At 39.8% G+C, this 26,553-nt stretch overlaps 1 protein-coding gene across 6 annotated transcripts in view; it reads right to left on the bottom strand.

The window, feature by feature from the left end:
* STK32B (serine/threonine kinase 32B) overlaps positions 1-25,760 on the bottom strand; it is a 288,545-nt gene extending 262,785 nt beyond the window's left edge. The window contains exon 1 of one of the 6 annotated variants that reach the window (XM_014576105.3): positions 25,192-25,760. In XM_014576105.3, coding sequence (XP_014431591.2) covers positions 25,192-25,267 — 76 coding nt within the window. In that variant the 5' untranslated portion in view covers positions 25,268-25,760. Of the gene's footprint in view, positions 1-23,998; positions 24,020-25,191 lie in introns of those variants that run through there. The other 5 variants (XM_075930748.1, XM_014576106.3, XM_006128198.4 and 2 more) reach the window with 5 other exon arrangements.
* Positions 25,761-26,553: the final 793 nt, after the last annotated feature.

The raw sequence follows: 26,553 nt of genomic DNA, 5'->3' as shown, positions 1-26,553 counted from the left end.
GCTTGTTTCTCCAATGCCATGTCTACAGACTAGATATGGAAGTTCAGCTTAAGGTATGCAACTCCAGCTACATAGAACACGTAACTGAAGTCAGCCTACAATAAGCTGAGTTTGGAGTTGTCCCCACGGGAGGCAGTCAATGGGAGCAAATGCTCCTGTTGGCTTCTCTTACTCCTTGCAAGAACAGGAGTACTGGCTGCCAGCAGGGGCACCCTCTTAGTTTGATTTATCAAGTCTTAACTAGACTTACTAAATCGAACACCAGAAGAGCTCTCGCAGAAGTGTCAATTTTCCGCAGAGTGAAGACAAGACCTAACAGAAGTTGGTCCAATAGAAGAAATTACCTCATCCCTCCTGTCTCTCGAATGTCCTGGTAATAACATGGCTACAACAAATCTGCATCTATTAAATACAGCAGTCAGCTTAGTAATAGCTGAAACTAACAGAGTCTTGCAAAATTAAATTATGTGCTGCCTTAATGTTGTACCAGTGTATTGTCCTCAGATATTGATTTTAATCCTTCCCTCTCACTTGCCTTTTGCCCACTACTTGCCTTTTCTTATTTGATCACACAACTTCTATCTTCCTTAGAGCCTGGCGACTCTTACTACATTTAAAATGCAGAGTTGCAGCATAGGTGGCACCCAGAGCCGGCACAAGCTGGGACTGCTCAGTCCTGGCTAGAGCTGGCTCTTGGAGCTACCCCTGCTGCAGCTCTGCAGAGCAGTTCTTATTGACTAACCACATAATCAATACAAACTGTATTGACTACACGATTAGCCAGATAACCGCAATTTAACATCCTTACACAGGATCCAGGTCAGAGAATGGTAGGGTTGGCAGGGGGACTCGTTCTTTACCAGAATGATATCACTATTAGTCTTTTTTTTAAATGTACTTGGTGTGAATGTGGGCAAAGCTCAGTTCTGCATCTGTAAAAATAGGGTTTGTATTTATCTATTCCTGATAGATAGATGTGCAGGTAAATACATCAAAGCGTAGTGAATAGAATTGGTCAAATTATTTTCAGCTGAAACTTTTTTGATTAAAAATATAGATTTGGTGAATCAAAACATTTGCTAAATTCATGTCAATTTCAGCAATTTTTTTCAGTTTTTTTTTAAATCAGAAATTTGTAAACAGTTTCAGGTTCCTGCTTCATCCCAAGTCTCCTATTTCCCAGGCAAATACCCTAAAAACTAGGCTATAGGGTGAGGAAAAAATGATTGCAGAATAACTGGTAACACTGAAGCTTGAACACTTGCATGGGACACATGGGCTCATGTCCCTGGGCCAGAATGAGAATTTGAATATGGTCTCTCTAACTTTCCCACATAGTCCAGAAAAGGGTCCTAACCCCTGTGATAGAGGAGGATGGGGAAGATGTTCATTTGCACTCCCTCCCCCCTTCACTTCCAAATTTCCTTTCCTTTGATTAAAAGCTGAATTTGTAAACCTATTAATACTTTCTAGCTATATTTAAAATGCCACGACAGATGTCTGATGTATCAAAATAAATATAACATCAAAATAAAACATTTTGTTTTGGATCAAACAAATATTTCATTCAATCCAAAACTATTTTTACTGACTTTTCAATTTGAAGACAGTTCCAGAACATTTTGGTTTGGGACTGACCTGAAATGAATTTTTTAAATTTGGAACTGCCAGCAAACCAAAAATAAATAAATAAATAAGATATTGGCCCGGGTCTGATTGTGAGCTGCTCAGATACTATGGTAATGAGGTCCATTTCTTCATCTAGAAAACAGATAAAACAATACTCAGGGTTAATATAAATTAGCTATAGAGTCGAGAACAGAATCTGGCACCCTGTCATGCCATACAGATGACATTGGTATCTGAAAGGATGTAACACAGCAGAAAGTTCTCAATATAGTAGAAAGACAGATTGGAAAGTAAGATTTCCTGGTCTCCCTACCCCTCAAAAAAGTAGGCCATTAGGAAAATATCATTCTCATCAGTCTATTAACTTTTTACTGCCATACTGCAGACAAAATGGCTAATTTTCATTGAACAATCTTATTACTTATCCTTTTGCATAGAGTATCCAGTATTATATGCATAATGTGTTAAAATAATAGAGTCCTTTACAAGCATTCACCACACTTGCATTATTCATGAGTGGTGCAATGATTTGAGCAAAATAAAAATAAGCAAACCATTATTTTGTTATAGATCATTATATCTTTGATTCATGCCACATCAGACAGGAACAGAAAATTTCCACTCCCCAATTTATAGATTTACTTAGGATTTTAATTTAAAATATTCTCATTTTCAGCATCTTTTGTTTAATTGTAAATTACATGTGGTTGAGGTGATATGGATACAGTGTGGATTTTGTAAGGTGCTGACTTAACTACTTTGTGCTCAATGTGGCTGAGATACATTTATTGGGTAAATATGTCATTAGCACAAATACATTAATAAGTACCATTTGAATAATTTTATATTCCATGAAATATATACCACCACTTAAATGGTGCAGATGCAGATAAATACAACTTTTCCATTGCTGGAAAAATGTAGAGAAATAAACATGAAATTGTTTAAACAGTTCAGTAGATGTTGGTATCCAGATGTTGCTATTCTGAGCTAGATTTTTTCCTAAGTAATCCCAATGACTTCATTTGGTTGCACAAGTGTAATGGACGCCAAAATATGACTCAAGTTCATAAAGCTAAAAAAAAAAATCAAACCCACGATTGAGTCCTTTATGAACCATAAGTAAAAATCACATGGTGTTTGAAGCAGGAGAACATTTGTTTCTCTATTAATTCCCTGTATAAAGTTCTAGAAAGCCAGCGGCTTTGCATGAAATTGTTTCTGCTTTGTGTGCATCATGCATTTTACATGATACAGAATTCCAATAAATCAGTTACCGCCTAGGACTAAGCACCAAAACACTGCTGCACACCAGTGTTGCTTTGAATTTGACAGACTGCAGTAATTGAATAGAAACTGTTCCTGATTTAAGAATAGGGCCAGCCCACAACATTTTGGCACCTGAGGTGGGGAGATCAAATGACGCCCTAATGCCCCCTTTCTCCTGTCTGCCTGTTATGTCTCTTGTGCTCTCCTTCCTCCAGCACAGCACTCCACTATCTCTGTGCATCTAGAGCAGAGAGAAGAAATATGCACCAGCATCAGACACAATTTGCTACACTCTGGGTCCCAGTGGCACCTCTCCCCTCCCCCCCACACACACAGTCTGGCATCTGAGGCAGCCGCCTCGGTTCGCCTCATGGTAAGGCCAGCTGTGTTTAAGAACTTAACTTGCTTCCCCACGACCACCATCATTTAAGCTAAAAGATGATGTGAGAAGCTTAGGCTAGGTCTACACTAGCCTTTTTTCGGAAAAAGCTATGCAAATTGCGCTCCGCAATTTGTGTAGCTTTGTCTAATTGCTTTTCTGGAAGAGGCTTTTCCACCATTTCCTCATAGAATGAAGTATACAAAGCTCCCCCAAAAAGTGTGTTTGCTCTTCTGCGAAAAAAAGTGGAAGAGCAAAAGAATTCCCTGGATGTGGTGGAGTTTTTCCAGGATACCTCTGGTATCCCAGAAAATCCCTGCAATTTAGGCATACCCATAGCGTTTATGACACATAGCTGAGTAGATGTGACTGCACAGAACTTTGACCTGATCCTGCAATCCTCTCTATAATGAGACCCAAATACACCACCTCTCTGTTTCTTCCCAAATGGAAATACTAAAGTTGCATTTATTTTTAAATTACAAGGAATAGAAAGGGAACAGTGTCTTGCAGTTATTTCTTGCACCAGTTTCAAATTAATAACCTACACATGGTTTTCTTTCAGAAATGATAGGGTTAACACATTACAATATATTTCATAGAATCATAGAATACTAGAACTGGAAGGGTCCTCAAGAGATCATCAAGTCCAGTCCCCTGCCCTCACGGCAGGACCAAGCATGGTCTATATCATCCCTGATAGATGTCTGCCTAACCTGCTCTTAAATATCTCCAGTGATGGATATTCCACAACCTCCGTAGGCAATTTATTCCAGTGTTTAGCCACCCTGACAGTTAGGAATTTTGTCCTAATGTCCAACCTAAACTCCCCTTGCTGCAGTTTAAGCCCATTGCTTCTTGTCCTATCATCAGAGGCCAAAGAGAACAATTTCCCCCCTCCTCCGTGTGACACCCTTTTAGATACCTGAAAACCACTATTATGTCCCCACTCGATCTTCTCTTTATTTAAAAGGTTTGCCTGAAGACCATGATTTACAAGGAAACACTCAGCCAAGGAACTAGATTTTGATGCACATCTATTTCCTGCCTTATATATTTTTTACATTCTGCTTCCATTTCATATGTAACTCTCAGAACTAGAATAGCTAAATATTAATTTTCCTTGTAGATTCGACATGTACTACACTGTACCTTTTACTCATTTGTCAGTATTGTTATTGAGTTTTCAAAGAGCCCTTCAACACACTTCTTCTATTTTGGTTATTTTGTAAGTTCTAAGGCTTTTTGAACAGAGAGATATAAGGATTACAAGTCACAAGATTATTCTGGCTGTACCTAAGTAAATTAGAGCAGACATCACAGCTTGTTAAATTGCTTCTGCACTTGCATGAACAAGATGAATAGCCAACTATATGTACTCAGCTGCCAAAATGGAGTCTTGAAGGTGAACGAATACATACAGTAAAAACATGACAAGTACTTAAAAATTGAATTAAGGCACATAAAATGTTGTATTAGATGGAATCATAGTCTATATTGCTCTATTAATAGAACGTGGATTAGCAAAGAGATATTTAAACTGAGTATAAAACAACAATTATTTGTTGACAGAATGTTAAAAGCAGCTGTAGCTTGAGGTGAGTAGAGAACATCACTGGATACCTTAATGAAGTTTGATATTGGAAAATGCCATTTAAGCAAATGGTGGGTATTGGAGAGAGAGAGATAACAGTAGTTTCAAGGGTGATCTGTTATTTCACTAATGCTATATTTTACTATCATTGCATTTCAGAGCTTTGCATTTAAACTGAATGAAGACATTTCAATTCCTCAAGCTTAATGAGTGTTTTATGTCAAATTTACCTGCTGTTTCTAATTACTGTTCTAATTATTCTCAATTTTTTTCTTAATTATCTAGTCTGATTGAATTGAGGAAGATCTAAAGACTTTTGCACATGTAAAAGCTGGTAACCAGAGCCAGGTGGAAAAGTAGTTCTGTTAATATTTATCTGAATTTTAGGTTAATCATATTTGTGAACTAGCTGTGTTCAGAAAACATAATTTCTGCCCCAAAGAAAATTTGGGAATGTCAGAAAATCAGTGGTTTTTTTCAATTACAGTACAATGAAAAGTTGGGAGGTTACATTGAAACTTGACATTTTGAAATATCAAAATTAGCTGAGCAAAAATTGTGATTTTCATTCCACAGGAAATTCAGATATTTTCACATTTTGTCTCAATTAGGACAAGTTGAAATAACAATTTTGTTTATAGAGCAAACAATTTTGAGAAATGTCTGTTAGAGAATGGTAAACTGTTTGTTTCCGCTTTTTCAGTCAAAACAAACATAATATTCCTGAATGGAAAAGTTTCATTTCAATTTGTTGATCTGCTCAGAACTGTATCATTTCAAGTCAGTTCAACGCACACCTGTATTGATAATTGCACCCTATGAGGGTGTATTGCCTCAAGGGAGTCGTAGTTTGAGTGATGAGTACCCTCATTCTCTCCTCTGAACTAGACTCCATCTCCCATGATGTAACTACAGCTGCATGACACCACTTGGTCACAGTGAACGTTCTGTTTATCATGGGGGATATAGACTAGCCAGGGAGCCCAGCTCATAAGAGAGAATGGGGACATTGGTTGCCCACATGACAGTTCTCATAAGACAAATCACCACAATGGGAAAACAGTTTAATGTTGCATTGATCAAAAATGAAGCACTTTGTTTTGATTTTCCCAACAGAGAATGAAATTTATGGAAAAGTCACATTTTCCATAGGACATTTCTGACTTTGTGGAAATCACATTTTCTGTTGAAAAATTATTCCAATGGAAAAATCTCTACCAGCTCCAGCAGAAGTGCCAATTCAACATGAAATGCTTCCTTTAGACTTGCTTCAATAAAAATTGTAAATAAAATCAACTTTTTTTTTTTTTTTTTTTTTTTGCAAAAACAACAATCAAAAAAATAGATTTTGACAAAACTCCTTTGGCTTTCACAGAAATTCTTTCCTTTAATCCTCTTCCCAGTACGCACATCATATATCAGCACCAAATTTATGATATGTTTACATTTTGCATGGTATGAGGACAGGAATGGGTGTGGAAGTCAATCAGAGTTTTGCCATGAGAACAAGATTTCACCTTTGAGTTCTCTGACTGGCTCTGTTACTGACCGTATATCTTACACTAAATTTTTCTTAAGTGTCCAATACAATTTGAGTATCTTAGTTTTTGGTGCCCAATTTCAGATTTAGATCTTAATTTTTTCATTGCTTCGGTTTCCTAGTTGATTTTACTAGTGTCCTGTAAAATAAACTTGATCAATTTCAACCACTTAAAAAAGAAAAATTACATTTTCTGGCATAAAAATAAAATGTTTTTTATTCTAATAGCTTTAGTTTATGTTTTTGTTTGCCAAGAAACTACAGAAAGAAGAATTATCATTACGCCCATACAAATTATTCTAACCACAGATTTCAATTATATCAAGAAAATCCAAAACATGGGTAGTCCTCTTGATTTTTTAAAAAAATTTCATAGCTATAGGCTCACTGGACATTTTAATAAGACTCCCAATGACTTAATATTTTCTCCGTTAAACCTTTACCAGCTGCCACCACCAGACAGTGGAATAGGATTTTGGCAGAAGAGTTTTTTCTTCATATTTTGTAAAGTAATGGTGTAGCAAATGTGTTTTACATAGAGTCAGATGTTCAAATTCTTGATGTAAGAGTTCTGATTACCTGTTTATATGTATTTACATTTTGAATCAATCACCTAGTGCAGTGGACTTCTTTTTCTAAAGTAAATTAACATGTATTAGAGTGACTAAACCCCATTATAAATTACTGTCCAGAGTCTGTTCCCTGAAAAAAAGGTTTTCCCCTAACTGCATTAATTTTAGTGGGTTAAGCATTTTGGAGAGGTCTGAAAGTAACCTGCTATTTTATACTAAGCATCCTATTAACAATAGAACAGAATGACAAAGTGAAGCACTAAAGTACAGCAAATCTTGGTTACCCTAATAGAACATCACTTATGCTATGAGTACAAATACCATTTACATTTGGAAATCATTAATCAGAAAGCAGCATCTGGGGAGGGGAAATAACCCAAAGTTGCTCAATAACAAGATTCAAAGATCACATTCTCAAAGCATAACCTCACTTTTGAGCCTACAATTTGCTACCACAAAAAACTGCAGGTGCAATTTTGCATCCACAGTTATGTACAGGCAAAATGTAATCATTTTTATATTCAGTTATGATTGTATTTGACATTTAAATGATGTAGGTTGTGCCTACAATTATTTTCACCTACAAAAATCACACTGTTAAATGCAAATTGGCATTAAAAATACATCCAACAGCTAACTGAGACCCTTAATTTTCCTCTTTCAGCAAGGTACTAACAAAATGCTATTATTACAGCTTCACTGTGGCAGGGATTTAGACACAAGCTCTTGGGGCCCAACCCTGACACAATCTCAAGGCCACGTCTAATGAAAACCAAGATGCATCAATAAAACCAAGTTACATTAGTAAATAGAAACCCGTTTGACACTGAGCCACAGAGGAAGGCCATTCTATAAATCCTAGGCTCTTGGAGAAGAAAGAGACTGGTTGCCAAATCACTGAAGTGAATTCTAGAACTCCTATTGCCTTCTGTGGGACTGGGGGTGATTAGTGAGGGGGAGACACAGAGGTCACTGGCCCTGTCACTACCCACCAGCCAGGGAAAGGGCTGAGACAACCCACCACTGCCCCAGGCCCTACCTCTTCCCTGCCCTACCTCTCACCCCATCCTACTTCACCTTCTCCCACCTCTTCTCCGTCCTTGTTCCACTCCTGCTGCATGGTGCCTCTTTCCCCAATCCCATTCTCTGAGTAATGTGACCTGGGGGGACTAGCAGGTGGGGGACTGGTGCCAGCAGCAGGGGGCCATCCCCCCACAGTCACTGGCAGCATCAGGAAAAGCACAGCAATGCAGCCACAGCTTGCTCTGCTCTTCAGGCCATGTTGTTCCATTTCCCACTGGTGAATGTGGGGGCAGTCCTGTCCCTCCTCTTGAGCAATGCGCCTGGAGAGCAAATGTTGCTTGACCACAGCACCCTGGGAGCCCAGCAGCAGGGAGCAGAGCCGGGAGTTGGCTGGCCACAGAGCTGCAGAGCACCAGGGCCGCAGACCATGGCTGCCCAGGGACAGGGGGGCTGACGAACAGGAAGGGAGCCCATCTGGGTCTGCTGACAAACCCCAGGAAAACCTGCAATCCATCAGCAGAGGGGCGGAATTGACCTCCCCTGGCAAACTCTCCTTACGAACCAGCCAAGTCCAGAGGGTGTCAGACCAGGGAGGTCCAACCCGCCACAGAGGGGAAATATAGGTTACTGTCATTTCCAAATGAGAATATAACATAAGCCAAAAAGGGACCAATGGATTCAAAAAGTCATGGACATGTAAGTAAGTTAATGGATGCTGTTCATAACCCTCTACAGAAAAATTGTACCTAGCTGACTGCAGATACAAGCCAGATTCTGATTTCTAAGCCACAGCTCTGAGTATGGGGCTCTGCAGAGTTGCACCATGTCAGAAGGTACATAAGGAAAATCGGCCCTTGCTGCTGCTTCTCATGCATGATGGAGTGCAGTCTGATCCAGCCAGGGGCAATGGGGTGAGGAAGGCAGAGGGGTCTCAGAGCATGAGCACAAGTGGAAGTTATTTACATGGACAACCATGGCCTCCTGTGAATCATGTAGATAAGACCTGCACTTATTTTGCATAACCCTCTTTTCATGAAGCCTCCCTCCAATTCAACTGATCTGGAGCAATCTCTGAGGAGGACATCAGGGAGATTTTCTTCCCTTTCAGCCCCTAATGGGTTTTCCAGAAAGCAGACTGATCAAGTGTGCCCTGAAGTTAGTTAGAATGGGGATCATGTTGAATGTACAGGTGTCTGCTAATTATAATACTTAAGATTCAAAGGGAAGAAATTTGTTCAGGACTTCTTATCATTTTCTACAAGCCACCAGCAACCATGTGTAACCCTTCTGCTGCGTAGTGCCGGCAGCAGCCAGGGCCGGGTTCAATATCTATGGGTCCCTTTTCATCCATCCCACATGGAACTGGCTCGAGCCCCCACCCAGTAGCCCGGGAAATTCACTCGAGCCCCCACCCAGTAGCCTGGGTGCCTCTGCGAGGCAATGCTTTCTCACTTGCAAGCACAGAGTCTGAGTGTAGAAAAACAAAAAACAGGACTGTGTAGCACTTTAAAGACTAACAAGATGGTTTATTAGATGATGAGCTTTCGTGGGCCAGACCCACTTCCTCAGATCAAATAGTGGAAGAAAATTGTCACAACCATATGTACCAAAAGATACAATTAAAAATGGTCTGGCCCACAAAAGCTCATCACCTATTAAACCATCTTGTTAGTCTTTAAAGTGCTACACAGTCCTGTTTTTTGTTTCAGCTGCACCAGACTAACAGTGATAAAAAAGAGCTAGATAGATTCATGGAGGTTAGGTCTATCAATGGCTATTAGCCAGGATGGGTAGGAATGGTGTCCCTAGCCTCTGTTTGTCTGGAAATGGATGACAAGGGAGGGATCACATGAGGATTACCTGTTGTGTTCCCTCCCTCTGGGGCATCTGGTATTGGCCACTGTCAGCAGACAGGAAACTGGGCTAGATGGACCTTTGGTCTGACCCAGTATAGCCGTTCTTATGGTCTTGTAACATTTAGGTAACCCGTATTATACCGTAAAAGACTATTTTATATGGATAACTTGTTTTAGTGGAAAGTAATTGGAATGCAAGTTACATTTTGAATGACTCTGGCACACAGCCTTTCATAAAATAGTAATTTATAACATTCCATTATTGAAAACTCATAAGACAGTGAATTTCAATGTTTTAAATATCAATAAAATTTTAATTAAAGATCCTTTTTTTTCCTACTACTGAGTCCTGTCCTGATTTGATACAGGACAGTTTTAGTTCAAAAAAGCTATTAACCCCGTAGCAACATTGGAGACATCAGAAGTCATTGGAGAACAATAGAATCAATGTGTAAGACGTAATCACAGACACAGACTAGTGGGCAAGCCTTTGTGAGTCTAAATGCTGTGCGTAACCCTTCTGAAGGGTAAACGTGACATTGAAACCAAGCATGAAAGTTTAAGACTTTCTGTCCAAAATTTAAAATATCCTAAAGACCTTCCATAACAAAATACAGCTCCATTAGTTGAGTCAAAGGGGTTTCCAATAGAAAAGAGTTAGAACTGGTAGGAAAGGTCTTTCCCATCCTGCAAAAGTTTGAGAGTTAAAAATGTTCTCTTCCTCCACTCCCCCATCCCTTGGCATAGGGAGCTCCATTGCCAGGGCTTCTGGTGATGGCTGCCATGACCCTAATTCTGCAGAGGAGAGTTGCATAAAAGGTAATCTGAAGGGTGTATTACTTTTTAGTGGTGACAGTGGGGAGGAAAAATTGTGCAGCCACCATGACTGTCTCCTTCTCAGAACTGAGATCCACATGCAGAGAGTCACCTCCAAGCTTGGATCTGAGGAGTAATTTCCTCCTGTTCATTATCACTATTAATAACAGAGTTAATGCAGTAAATGGAGATAAAAAGAAGCGGAGGAGGGAAATTTCTCTTCTCATTTACACTTTTCATTTATATCAACACATGCACTGCTCACTTGTTCAGGAATGTTTTCAGTAAGTGTGAAGGATATCTTCTGAAGATGACACGACCTATTCTGTCATTGATGGCCCTTCCTCTCCAAAAACAAATAACACAGAAGGTACTTTGAAATGGAATACTGCGCACACTCAATCTCGGTGTTCAAGAAATATGCTCTTTCTCTGATTCATTAGCAAAATATTCAGTGGGGTACAATAATGAGATTCTAGTGTAGTCAGTGGGATTGCAAAGGTGTAGCTGAGGGTAGCATCTGGCTATAAAACAAAACAGGCTACTCCTTGTAATGAGAAATAGTATGTTAATTTAAATTAATGCTACATATGGTGAATAGGTTTAGCAAGTAGACCAATGCATGAATGTTAATGTCTGGAGGCACAAATAATGGCCAAAGCATCTGGTAGAAGTTCCTTTCATCTGTAAACCTTATGCCGGCAGAAAGATTTCCACAAACTTTTTCATCAATGACAACTGTTACTTTTAGAGAAAGTTAGATCTCCTCTAACAGTAGTGAACCATTTTAATCTGGCTTCCATCCTCCTCACTCTGAATGATTTCATGGGATTTCCACAATTAAGTCTGCCATTTGGGACTAAAATCTTTTGAGAGCATCATTCAAGGTTTTATTACCATAAAATCCAAACCACTAAGACTAATTTTACACAGGATCCTTAAGCCACCACCTTGACCCATCTTTTTTTGTCAAAATATTTGGTGAAATGGAAATTAAAAGGGTCAACCACAAAGCTGCGAGGAAACTGTTTAAAAACCCCATCACAGAGGCTCAAACTAAATTTATACCCCAAATCCTAAAAAAACCAACTAAGAGGACCAAAAAAATGCAACCCTGACCAAACAGAATAAAAATAAATTATTAGGGGCAAAAAGCCATCCTTTTAAAACTGGAAATGAACTCTTATGGTGGAAAATAGAAAGGCTCATAAATTCTGGCAAATCAAGAGTTAAAAAAAAAGAAGGCCAAAAAATAATTTGAAGAGCAACAAGCAAAAATGTTAAGTACATCACAAGCATGAAGTCTGCCAAACAACCAGTGGGGCCATCAGATAATCAAAGTGCTAAAGGAGCATTCAAAAAAGATAGGCAAAGAAACAAAATCATTGTTTTGGCATCAGCCTTCACAACAGCAGGTGTGAGGGCCAAAATCATGATGCTCTTCCTTGATGTTTTTCAGTCTGTCAGGCAAAACTACTTTTAAAATCAATGGAAGTTTTGGTTGAGAAAGAATGAATGAATCAATCAATCTTCATTATTTATCCTCATTTTAAAGAACTAGAATAAGGGTATTGAGGAAGTAGAAGTAAATAAAAGCAAAACCTGACAAAAGAAAAGATCTACAAGGTGTGGATGTGCGTCAGATAACCAAACTACTGTGCAGATTTTATAGGAAATAATTAGACAAACCATATGAATATAGAGATAACAGGGAAAGTATCACAAATAGATAAAGGTACTGTATATTTTAAGAATATGGTTTTCTTAAAAGAAAATACCTAAAAGGCTTTTTATTTTTGACAGAACAAATAAAGCTCAAATATTGGGCTACCTCTGTCTCCAGTAAATCTACAATATATTTGAGAAGTTTTTTGGCTGTAGATGAGCAAGTATGTTTGTCCATCATCTGTTTGATCCAAGAACTCCTCCTAAATGGTAAGAGCTAGGATCACCAAATTTGGAATGCAGCTTCCTCTTATCATAACTTAAAGTAAGATACGAGTTTCATTATGTGGGGGGAGAGGGGAAACTGAAGTTCCCCTTCCCCATGCAAATGGAGACGCATTAAATCATACAGAAAACTATTTTACTAGGCAGGTGGTGAAGCACTGGTGTAGGTTCCCTAGGGAGGTGGTGGAATCTCCATCCCTCAAAGTTGTTAAGTCCTGGCTTGACAAACCCATGGCTGGGATGATTTAGTTGGGGTTGGTCCTACTTAGGACAGGAGGCTGGACTCAATGACCTCCTGAGATCTCTTCCAGCCCTAAGATTCTATGATTCTCTGAAAGTGAACAGTCTGCTCCATTCTTCAATCTGACTGAAGAGCTCAGGGGGCAGATGAACCTGGACTTGCCCTAGCCAGGGACATGCACTCCTCCCACAGCTATGCCTGCTGGAGCTGCAGCAGCCATTGAGAATCACTTCTTGCCTGGCCCCAAGGGGGTATGTTGAGAGAGGTCTGGGTTGTCCTCTCTCCCTAGGACAGCTTGCACATTGAACCCCTCAACCCCAGCCCCACCAAAGGGCAATGATTTAAATGAAGAAAAACAAAAGTTAATGGACCTGAGCAATGCCGAGTAAATCTTCTAGTGTTTTATAATTAGTCTGCGGAGGGCAAATTTAAGAAGAAAATGCCAGGGTATTAATTATGAATAAATTAAAGTCTTCATATTCTGCTAAATAAGTATATAAAAATAGGTTATACTTATTTATAACCTAAAAGCATCGTGAAATGTTTGTGTTTAGAATAAGGTAGTGTGAGAGAGATAATAGAAAATGCAGACAGAGTGGAACAGATTTTGATTGTAGATAAACTGGCACTTCCATTATTGTCACAGAAGAGACAGAGCATATGTTAGAAAATGATAAAAACTGATACACAAAACAGATAGGAAAGAAATTAAATTGGACTTCCCAGGACTATTTCTTTGGAATATGCTGAAACTATAGATGCTAGGAAGAATTTCTGAAAGATCAAAGAATTCCAGATTAAGAAGGGCAGCAACTACAACATTCTGCTGTACTATTGAACTAGTGGTATAAGAAAATATGGGCATCAAATGATCAATATCTGAAAGCAGCTGCATTGGCAAAAAAACCAACATTGTCCAAGTTTTACAGATCCTAGATTTCTCATCTGTACTGATTGATTTATTTTTGGAGATGTTTATATTGGTACTTTTTGCCAATGCCCCTGGTGCTTTCCATCAGGGGTTTTCAAACTTGGACCATAGGCCTGCCTGGGTCACTTTTATCTAAGCAGCCATAAATATGGAGACTCGAAGTTTCCATTGGCTGCAATTTGCCTTTACTAGCCAAAGGGAGCTGCAGCCTGGGCCGTGTTGCTGCTTCCTGCAACTCCCCTTCGCTGGAAACAGCAAACTGCAGCCAATGGGAGCTGTGAGGCTCTGTGCCTATGGACACTTAGGGTACATCTAGACTACATCTAGAAGCTTCTTTTGAAAGAGAGCATCCACACCTCAAAACCAGATCGAAAAAGCAATCTGCTTTTTTGAAAGAGAGCATCCAGACTGCATGGACACTCTCTTGAAAGAAAGCCCTGATAGCTATTCACAGAATGGCCAAGAGAGCACCTGTGCTTTTTTCGATTGCCTCTTCTTTCGAAAAATGTCCCTGTTCTACATCCACACATGCCTTTTTTCGAAAGAGCTCTTTTGAAAAAGGTGTCCTTCCTTGTAATTTGAGGTTTGCCAATGTCGAAAAAAACCTTGTGTTCTTTCGATTTAATGTCGAAAGATCATGATTGCAGTGTGGACGCAGATGAAGTTTTTTTGAAAAAAGGGCAGGTTTTTTTAAGGGTATGTCTAGACTACAGAGTTTTTCCCAGGAAAATTTTGGAATAGCAGACAGGTTTTTTTTGGCATCCCTGTAAACATTGTTCTACAAGACAGAGGGATGTTCCGAAAGAGGCTTTTTCCCCGACATTTGGCCCAGCGTAAAAGGTTCGCAATTTGCGTATCTTTTTCCAACTTTTCCTTGTAGTCTAGACACAGCCTCAGATAAACAAAGTGTCTCACAGCTGCCAGCAGCTTAAACCCCTGCCTTACATCATTAAAATCCAATGCTACTACATCCCAGAATTATGTGTTTTTTTTTCTGCAACAGTTATGAAGTTGACTCATATTTAGCTTGTGATACACTATGAAACCCAGACTCCTTTCCACAGAATTCCTTCCTAGACAGTCATTTTACTATTTTGTATGTACTCAGTTGACAACTCCTTCCTGAGTGTCATACCATGCACTTGTCCTTATTGAATTTCATCCTATTTTCTGCATTTCATTGAATTCCTAGATACGAGGAATACTAGTGTTCCTTGAGTATTCTAGGCTAGGGTGTATTTCATTGGGGTCCGAAGACATCTCATTTGTCTAAATAATTTTAACTTGTTCTGTCCCTATTTTAGTCTCTGATTCTACCTCACTTTTATCAGCATTCCTTAAGTTAGATGTGCAATTGCTATTAAACTTTTTAGTCAAAACAAACAAACAAAAATTCATTTAGCATTTCAGCCATTTCCACATTGTATTTTTCCTTTCATTGAGTAATGGTCTTACCTTTTCCTTGGTGTTCGTCTTGCTTCTGACATATTTGCAAAATTATGGTTTCTTGTTAACTTTTATGTCTCTGGCTAGTTTAATCTCATTTTAAGCCTTGGCTTTTCTAATTTTGTCTCCACATACTTGTGTTATTTGTTTGTATTCATCCTTTATAATGTGACCTAGTTTCCGCTTTTTGTAGGACTCTTGAGTTTCACATCATTGAAGATCTGGTGAAGCTATGGTGACCTTTTGTCATACTTTCCTATCTTTTCTACACAGTGCAAAAGTTTACTATTATGAACTTAAAATTTCTTTGAAAAACTGCCAGCTCTCACTTCGACTTGCTTCCCGTGGGATTTTACTTACCAGCTCTCTAAGTTTGCTAAAGTCTGCCATTGTCTTTACTGTGCTATTTTTCTTCCTACTTAATGCCAGCCTATGCCTCCAATTTATAATTGCCCTTGTGCTATATTATATGGTATTTTTTAAGAACTGTTTGTATCTTCAATAGCACTGTGGCAGATTTAAAAACATAGGCTTATTTACAAACCAAGAAAGTTACAGTTAGGACATACATATAGAAGAGAACTATTAAAAGTGCTACTTTGCCCCACCAACGTTATAAACTACGTGCACAACGCTGAGGTGGAGAGGACAATGCCGGCTAGTGGTTGAATTTCACAGATGATGTGAGTCTTTCAGAGTGATGTGATTGAGAGCCAGTGTTCAGGATAGAACTAGTATTGGAGGCAGTTTCAAGTACAGATAACAGAAAAAGGTATGGCAAGGCAGTGCAGAGGGAAACACACAGGTGTGTTATACTCACATCACTGATATTTAAAAAAAATACTAATGGTCTGGTAGCACTTTATAGACTAACAAAACCTGTAACACACTGACATTGTGAGTAGACATGGCAGGATACAATAAAATCATATCCAAAATACAGGCAAAGAAATAGCTGCATGGTGCCCAAAAAGACAAGGAGGAGATATCTGAACTAGCTCTAGCGGGCCAAGATTCAGAGAAGAATCATATAAGGCCTGACTAGGTTAGGAAGATAAATTTAGCAGCTGCTTTCAGCACAGAGTAGAGGGGTTTACAATGAAGGAATTAAAACCAGAGGAGGTTACCCTGGTCAGAGTAAAACAGAACCTAACCTCCGGTGTGATGACATGTCACAGAAGGAAAAGAAAAAGAAACTACTGAACATGGGCAAACCCAAGCACATTGTTACTTTTGCAATATTGAAACCCCAAGCATAATGTAGTTCATATAAATATAACTTTGCTAAACTAGTCCTAATTCGGTCAAACGACTGAAAAACAACCTAAAGCTCAATTTTGTTCCATGATAAAAAAATGTTGGGCTTCTCCTCTCACCTATATCTATTGGCAGCAAATGTAGAACTTACACAGAATTTGTGTGTGTGTGTGTGAAGTAGTTTCCTGGTGCCGAGTGGCTACTTAGAAGGATATTGAAGTTTACATTGTCCTTAGAAGTAGCTAGTGTACTAAATTCTAAATTCCATGGGGAAAGACAGCTTTGTCCTTCTTTATAGGATGGGGAGGATGAAATCAGTACACATTAGCCTATTCTGCTTGCAAAGCAGCTAATCTGCATTTATTACATGTGAAAAACTCTAATTGGTGTCAGACTAAAAAAGCAGTGGCAGATGATAGCCCCAAGATTAATTTAAAGAATTATGGGACTTGGGGCTCCTACTGTGGAGTAGAGCTTCATGTAAAAGGGGTGGTGCTCTGGGGCTAGCCTCCCCATGGGGGTGTGTCTAGACTACAGGGTTTTGTCGACAAAAGTGGACTTTTGTCGACAAAACTATACCTGCGTCCACACTGCCTTTGAGTTCTGTCGACGTATGTAAACCTCATTCTATGAGGAATAACGCCTTTTATCGACAGAGTTCTGTCGATAGAAGGCATTATTGCAGCTACACTGTCCTTTGCGTCCACACTGTTATATCGACAAAGCGGCTTGCTTTGTCGACAGAAATGGATGTCGTCTAGACGCTCTATGTCGACATAAGTTTTGTCAACAGATTCTGTCGACAAAACTTATGTCAACGTAAGCATGTAGTCTAGACATACCCAGGGAGAGTCCACCCACAGCTGATGTTTCCAGACCTGCAGTTAGCTGAACATTACATGTGATCCAGCTTACATCAGTAGGATGGTTTACAATGCATAAAATTAATCCCATATGCAAATCTTCTCAGGACTGGGATCTAGCTTGGTATTGATGGGTTAGGGCAGTGGTTCCCAATGCGGTGCCTGCGGGTGCCATGGCGCCCCTGGGACATTTATGTGCGCCCACCAAATGATCTGGGCCAGCCCTGCCCCGGGTGCATGGCACATGCATGGTGCCGGCCCCGGGTACGTGGCGCGTGGATGGCCCCGCCCCAGGATGTGCAGCACGTGAGCGGCCCCACCCCCGAGTGCCCGGAAGCCCCAAAAGGTTGGGGACCACTGGGATGGGTATAGTATCTGCCAGTTTGCCATTCCTATCCCCTTCCTACTATCGTTACTTCAATCTTCTTATAATTAAGTTTGAATCAGCTCTTTCATTCAGGGTTCTTGTCTCTTGTTCTACGCTTCATTTGTAAGCTCCTTAGGAAAGTGACTATCTTCTTTATTCTGGTCCTCCATTGGAGCTGCTAAGCAAATAATAATGAAATTGCTACTAAGAATTGATACATAAGTAGAAAAGATAATTGTATAAATCAACATAACCATAAGTGAAGAAATGTTTTCTTTTATATTTGATCTCTGCAGTAGCTTTACAGTGAAGATAGGGGGTAATGCTTTAAAAAATAACCTGCATTTTATTCATTTTTAAAAATAATACAAAAAAATGTTTTGGAGCAATTGTATAACTCAGAATGTTTTTTATCCCTCTCCATAGACAAATGGTAGTGGGGAGTTAGAATACTCTTCTATCTAAAGAAGAAAATAAAGTGGAATATAATCACCAGGGTTTGAACTACATAGACAAAATATAATTCAGAGCTAAGGGTGATCTCCATTCTGAGTTCGTTACTTTCATCTGGAGTTATTATCATTTATCTTGTCCAAACTGTATGGATTCACACACATAATTCATAATATTGTCTCATTTTACTGTAACTGTTCTTATCTACTCACTGTCTCTTTTCTTCTCTCCCTCCTCCAACCCCTCCCCCTCGCCTTCCCTTATTTATTCTTGAATCTGGACTTTCCACACTCCTGTCATCTGAAGAAGTGGGCTGTGCCCATGAAAATTCATGATACCATCTACATGTTTTGTTAGTCTTTAATGTGCTACTAGACTATTTGTTGTTTTTCCTGTTCTTTTAAAGATAGGGATTAACATGCAAGATTGCTCAAAAACACACATTTTTGGTCCTAACATGAAACAGCTTCTTTGCAGCTGTTATGTGGCTCTTTCAGACATTATCAATTATAGTTATGTGGCGACAGGCTGATAGCAGCTATTTGGTCACTGGAAGAAGTTAGACACCATATCATGTTTTGCATTGGATTAATTAGGATCTTTACCCATTGCTCTACATTGGCTCCAAGTGCAACCTTCTATGACAGTTTTGCCTACTCACTTTGAAATGTCTCCAGTTTCTGCTGTAGCATAGCCATTATTTACCACTCTATTTACCACCCTATTTACCTCCTCAAATCTATGCATTTTTATTCATTAATATCTCTTTGAATACTTTATGTATTCATTACAAGTCTGCCAGTCTGGTGAACTAGTCACTTAATTGTCAGCTTCAAAATCTTCCTGTAAAATGAGGATCTTCCATGAAGCTTTTCCAAGGAGGATATACAAGTCAAAACACTGAAATATAACATTTTGAATTTTGATAAATAGATTGTGCATTCCTTGTATACTGGCTCACACAAACACCTCATTTCAACTGCTTTGGTCCGTTCGAAGATTTCTACAGTAATAATGCAGAAAAGGCAGAAGCGTTTGATAAACAGGACGGGTTGGTGACAGAGTGATCTTGGATGCTTGGTAAACAAGTAATGTATTTTAATATGCTACATGTACAGTAAATGTATTCATGTACTCACACAAAGAATGTACGCCATACTTACTGGATGAGATATTCTACCCTCAGAAGTGGTGACTCTAAAAAAGATTTGAGGGCCTGATGGATAATTAGTTAAGCATGGGACCCCAGAGCAAAATAGCTAATATAATTCTTGGACGCATACTGGGGATGGGGGGTGGGGGGGGTGGGACGCTGCAGTAAGTATAGTGAGGTTATATTACCTCTTTATTTGGCGTTCTTGTGACCACCGCTAGAATACTGTGTCCAGTTCTGGTCTCCACAACTCAAAAAAGATATTGACAAATTGGAGAGAGCTCAGAGAAGGACCATGAGAATTATTAAAGAAATAGAAAACCTAACTTTATAATGATTGGGCTCCTTGAGTCTCTCTATTTAGTTTAACAAATAGTTTAAGGGGTGACTTCAAGTCTTTAAATAGCTATATGGAGACCACATATTTAATAATGGACTCTTCAATCTAGCAGAGAAAGATATAACGCAATGCCTGGAATTTCAAACTAGGTAAATTCAGACTGGAAATAAGATGTACTTGACAGAGGAGGAAATTAACCACTGGAACAATGTACAAACAGTTGCGATGGATTCTCTCTCACTGACAGTCTATAAATCAAGACTGGATGCTTGTCTAAAAGAGATCTATGAGAATTATTGTGGGGAAGTTCTATGGGTGGTGCTATACAATGGGTTAGACTAGATGATCACAATGGTCTCTTCTGGGCTTGGAATCCATGAATGTATAAAATTATGAGTATGAAAGGAATGCAGCATTAAACCCTATGATCCTCATTTCCACTATCTCGGGCCTTGATTTAGGAAAGTCATTGGGACTTTTGCAGATTCTCAAGTGCTCTACTGAATCAAGAACTCACTGTAGCCCTTAGCCAGGTTATTAATGTCATGCCTCATTTCCATTACACCAGATGACAGTAATATTGTGCAACAGCATATAGCAATATTGACAAGTCTTAAAAGGATTTTGTGAATCTAAATGTTTTTGAAGAGATAAGAACACCCCAAATTAAAGCTGCTGTATAATGCAAGCTTAAAAGTAAAACTGATGTTTCTCTCCAGCTACTGGCTATGTGGCTGCCTCCTGTTCCTCCGGAGCACTTGCACTGCTTGCCACCGCCTAGTGAGCAGGGGCTGAGCACAGCCCACAGGCGATGGGGATGGGGAGGGAGGAGAGGAAGGGAATAGCCAGGGTATGGGGCAGAGGATGACTGGAGCCTAGGGACCCATGAAATTTGGAACAGTTTGGTGCTCCAAATGTCATGGTGCCCTAGGGATGGCCCTATATCCTGGTATTACAAGGCATTCAGGTTGGACTTTGATGGTGCTTTAAATTGACAAGAAATTATCAGTAAATGAACAATCTATGCCTATGCAGAAAAACTCTCCCCTGAACTGAGGGCTAACACGAGGCTCCTATTTACTAGTTAAGTCTCATCTAAGCCTTCAAAATAGCATTTACTTGGGACTTAACTAGCATTTTAGAATTTGTTTGCTAAAAGGGAGGAGGAATTCATTGTAAATCTGAAGATTGAAAGTAACTTGGATGAGAGTGATTGTGAAATGATAGATTTTATGATTCTAAGGAAAGGAAGAAGTGAGAGCAAGAGATCAAGGACAGTATATATTTAAAAAAGCAGAACTTAACAATCTCTGAGAACTAATAGGCAAGGTCCCATGGGAAGGAAAATCAAAGGGAAAGAGGAATTTAGGATTGATGACAGTTACTCTACGAGACAATATTGAAGACACCACAACAAGCTATCCCAATGAGAAGGAAAGACAGGAAGAATAGAAAGAGGCCAATATGGCAGCATTAGTAGCTTTCTAATTGACATGACAAATCAGAAAGGAATCCAAGTGGAAACATGGACAAAGTACTCAGGTTGAGTACAAAATAGTGCAAGCATCTAAGGATACAATCAAACAGGCTAAACGAAGCATGCCTCGCAAAGGGACATAAGAACATAAGAATGGCCATACTGGGTCAGACCAAAGGTCCATCTAGCCCAGTAGCCTGTCTGCCGACAGTGGCCAGCACCAGGTGCCTCAGAGAGGGTGGACCGAAGACAATGATCAAGCGATTTGTCTCCTGCCATCCTTCTCCAGCCTCTGACAAACAGAGGCCAGGGACACCGTTTCTATCCCCTGGCTAGGCCTAACCTCCATGAAATTCTCTAGCTTCTCTTTAAACTCTGTTATAGTCCTAGCCTTCACAGCCTCCTCTGGCAAGGAGTTCCACAGGTTGACTACATGCTGTGTGAAGAAGAACTTTCTTTTATTAATTTTAAACCTGCTACCAATTAATTTCATTTGGTGTCCTCTAGTTCTTCCATTATGGGAACTAATAAATAACTTTTCTTTATCCGCCCTCTCCACACCACTCATGATTTTATATACCTCTATCATATCCCCCGTCAGTCTCCTCTTTTCTAAACTGAAAAGTCCCAATCGCTTTAACCTCTCTTCATATGGGACCTGTTCCAAACGCCTAATCATTTTAGTTGCCCTTTTAGTTGACCTTTTAGCAGTAAGAGCAAAACAAAGATGAAGTAAACTGTAAGTCCACTAATTAGGCAGACACACACCTAACCACGCTAAAAACCCTGTTTTGTTTCAATCTTTACTAAAAAGGTTAATTCTGACCAGATAGAGAACATACATAATATTAACAACCAGGGGACATAAGCCAGAACAGGTAAATAAAAGATTAACAAATATTTAGACAAGTTAGCTGTAGGCATGTCAGCAGGGCATGATGACATTCATCCGCTGGCTAGCTGAAGAAATCTCAGAACCATGAGTGTTCATCTTCAAGAACTCATGAAAGAGGCTGAGCCCCTCAGGACTGAAGAAGGGCAAATATAGTACTTGTCTTTCAAAGGGGGCACAAAGTGTATGCAGGGAATTACAGAGCAGGCAGCTAACTTTGCTATTTGGAAATACACTGGAACCAATTATTTAACAATCTATCGTAAGCACCTAGCGAACAATAGGGTTATAAGTAATAATCAGTGTGGCTCTGAGAAGAATAAATCATGCTAAATTAGCCTAATTTCCTTTCTTGACAAGGTTGCTGGCCTAGTAGATGGGGAAAACAGTAGACATGATTACCTTAAATAAGACTTTTAACATAATATTAAGCAAACTAGGGAAATGAAATGATTATAAGATGGGTGCGCAACTCGTCGAAAAAGTGTCTTCAAAGAACAATTATAAATGTGTTAATTTCAAAGTAGGAGGGCATATCCTGTGAGGTTCCACGGGAATCAGTCCTGAATCTGGGACTATTCAATATTCACATTAATGACTTGGAGGCATCCTTCACAGTAATTTTTGGAAGACTAAGTCATTACTCTCCCAAACATAGACACAAGGGGAGAGAATTTTGAAGCGATAATCACTACTGTTGAATTAGACAAGGGGATCTCTCTTGATAGCAAGGCTTGTTGTCTTTCTGTAGTTTCTCACTGATCCAGGGAGAAGGCTTTAGGTGTAAGGGATCCATTAACTTTCGTTGTTTAAATTAACACGTTTATGGTATAAGGTAATTTGATGCGAAGATTTTTACCACATTTATCACTATGATGCGTGAATGCCATATGACACATGTATTTCTTTCTTTCTTTGTTTTTGCTCAGCACTTGCAGAAAGTGCTCTCAAATGCTTCTATACATTTTTCCTGTTTATTATGTGTCTTCAGTACTCTGTATAGCACAGGAAATTCTGTGCTTTGATATGCAAACAGACACACATATTGGGATTAGGTACACTGGAAAGTACAAAGTGTTTTGTATTAAAACTTAAGGGTGCACTTTTCAAAGATCAATGGGTTTGTGCTCCTAAATCACCCAGGCACTTTGAAAAATCCCTACTGAAATGCTTAATTGTAACTCACCAATGCCATAACATATGGTCATAAATAACAGAAATGTTTCTAACAGAATACTCTAGCATTTCAATGTACTGTAAATGAACTCTTCTGAACTGGAAATCTGTTGTAAACATACTACTTTAAAAGCAAATATGAAGTTGATGTTAGGACCTTCCAGAATTCATAAAAACAAAGAATAAATAACAATTTGATTGACATCTTAGTGAATTATATCTACATTATATGAGATATGATTATTTTAGTATAATTACTAATAACTGTACAATATAAATGGTTTTCTGTAGAAAAAGGACAAAGTAGCATGACTTTTTTCACATGAATTCACAGATAAAATACATTGATTTGCATTGATGACTGGGGTTATGTCTTCACAGCAAAAAGTGGTGTGTTACATTAAGACTACTGACTTGAGAGAGCCTGTCTAATGTAAAATCTTAGTGAAGACAGAGCACAGGCAGTTTTTACACTGATGTATCCAGTTGAGGTCAACCCTATGTCTTCCATCCAGAACCTATATTGTCTAGCTCTATGGACTTAAAAACTATTTGTGCCTTATTCCACTAAGAGTTTACATTAAGAGAGCTATCTGGATGTAAGTATTCACCTCTTTTGCAGTGAAGACATAGCCTTGCTGGCCTTTGATGAATTATTGAGTTTTGCCCCAATGCAGAATAATCAATTATATGTGTCCACAATTCATAGTCATCCACTCAATATGGCTCATGTATTTTGTAAAAACATGAGGTCTTATTATTATAATCCCTCACCTCAGTACTCTGCTATTGAATCTTTGCTGAGAAGTGGGGAGCAACAACTGGGATTTGTGTCTGAAATGAGAATAAATTTTACCTAATTTCTCTATAACAACAGAACAATAAAAATGTTTTAAATGTCTTCAGAAGATCACATTACTGGAACATTTTAAAAGATGTATTACAGACACATTCGAAATATTTGAACAGTGCAATGTAAATTTGTTGTACCATGATATCCCTTGAATAAAATCTTTATCTTTTATTGAGTTTAGAACTATGGAAATGAATGAACATTCAAAATTCAATCTGAACTCTCCATACATTCAAAAATAAATAGCACGCATATATGTAACATCAAAAGCATTGCCAATGATACACAGTACCTTTTTTTTTCATTACACCATAAATTATCTCGTACTTCAAAAAGTGGAGGTGGTTGAATTCAAGCCGTCTCCAATTTTTAAGAAAATATTGTTTGTTTTAAGAGAAACAGATGTAAATTTAATCTCTAACTACTAGAGAACTATCGTAAAATGTTATGCTTAATATAAGCTCTTTTACTACTTCAAAGCACTTCTTTAAATGTAGAGTACAAGGTGTACTGTAGTAGTATCTATGAGAGAGTGTTCTCTCCCAGTAACACAGCAGATTTAAAGTTTTAAAAAGTAAGAGGGAAATGTATAATATTGATGGGTACATAAATCACTATTTAAAATACATAGCATACTAATAAAAAGAGTCAGTTGGGCAAGAAAATAGAAACTCCCCTCAAATTCAAAGGCAAACTCCATTCACGAACATATGCAACTACATGTGGTATGAATCCAGGTGGACAGTGTGAAATTGAGCAATTAACTACATTAGGAGTGAACAGTGAATGCTACCCTAAAAGAGGTTAGACAGCTTTTTTTTTTAGCTTAGCTTAGCTTTTTTTTTTTTAAGCTTAGGCCGTTTATTTCTTTCCACCCAAGGACAATAAACCCCAAAGGGACTGAAACAAATGCTGGAGTGGAGGTTATTAAAAAGAAAAGCGTGTTGCCAAGCCCCTGAACCGCTAAGGCTGGTTGTGCTGTTTTGAACCGAAGGATTTAATAAAAAAAAAATGTGACACTAATAGGGAGGAACACACAACCAACGAGGGGCGATGGGGAAGTAGCCACGGAGGCAGGGGCAGCACAAGGGACAATGGACAGCTCCTTACTTACCATCTTCATTTTCATCAAACACGGGAGTTTTGTGGGAGTGACTGCCACCCATATTAGTCCACAGCTTCTTCCACATGCCCAGCCACAATCTCCACGGGGCAAGTGGCCAGCATGCCCGGGGCGGGTTCCAGACAAAGACACCAGCCCACTGGTGAGAGATTGTCCCGGGCTCGGAGCCCTCCCTGTCTCCCGCCGGCTCTGGAGCTAGGAGGGAGTGCCCGCATGCCCGGCCATGCTCTCACGCCTTCAACCTCCTCTCCACGCCCAGGGCTCCCTTCCGATCGCCGCTCCGAGTCGGGCTGCGGCTGCTCGGGGAATCCTCGGGGGGGTTAGAAATCATCCTGCGAAATGAAAGTGATCCATCTGCCTCTGACAGGAATTGCTGCTGCTACTTACTAACTTGATACATATTTCATAGCAGACAGCCAGGGGCGGGGGGAAGGGAGCTGGGGGAGGGAGGGGGCTCGGTCCTGCTGATGGTTGCCTTTGGTAAAAGGGAAAAGCTGGATCTACCTGGAGCCTGCTGAGTTGGGTACCCAAGAGCCCAAATCCCGTTGCCTAAAGTGAGGCACTAAATAGCCTCGCACGCCTATTGCTCCCGCCCTCCCCTCCTCCCCCATGCAACTCGGCACATCAGAGCTACAAGGAGGGGGCAGCACCCACATCCTGCTAGTTCCAGCTAATTTCCCCCTTTCCCTCGCCCCAAACTCCACTAGCCAAGCAGGAGAGTGGAGCCGCTCCTATGCCACCAAAGCCAGGACTCGGATGTACCCCCGGCGCAGCCTCCCTGCAAAAGCCTGGCTTCAGCATCTGGAACTTGCCAAATGGACACAGAGGGGCTCCCCGCGCCAGACCAGCTCCTGGTTGTATGCAGGCGGGGCCCCAAATCTGAACTCCAACATTTGCTGTAAGAAAGCCGCAGAAACTCTCGTTCAGCACCGGTGGCCTTTGCGTGAAGCTAATGTTAGGTAGCAGCTTCCTACGCCACCCTCAAACTCTTGTTACCCACATTTACCACGTCCACCCCGGAAAACTATGGATCTCACCATACGGGGTGCAAACACTTGCAACCAGAGGCCGAATCTGAGTTTTTGAGGTGCTGCAGTATATCGGGGTCTAGATTTTAAGGTGAAGTGGGAACAATTAAATCAGTTCTCCACTTCAGCTTTCGTCACTGGGACCAAAAATTATCTGGATCTAGTAGGCGGCTCCGGGGTTTTTCTGTGTTGCGGGCTGGGCGGATTGTTTGTATCAGTGGGAGCTGCTGGAGTTCTTCTCAGTTTAGCTATTGGAATTTAGGGATCTGGGGTTACAATTTGGAAGGATCCATCCAGTTTTCTCCCGACACCGAATCTTTCTCAG

Source organism: Pelodiscus sinensis, chromosome 5 (assembly GCF_049634645.1).
Source record: "Pelodiscus sinensis isolate JC-2024 chromosome 5, ASM4963464v1, whole genome shotgun sequence".
Lineage (NCBI taxonomy): Eukaryota > Metazoa > Chordata > Testudines > Trionychidae > Pelodiscus > Pelodiscus sinensis.
This window is presented reverse-complemented; position numbering and strand designations above follow the sequence as displayed.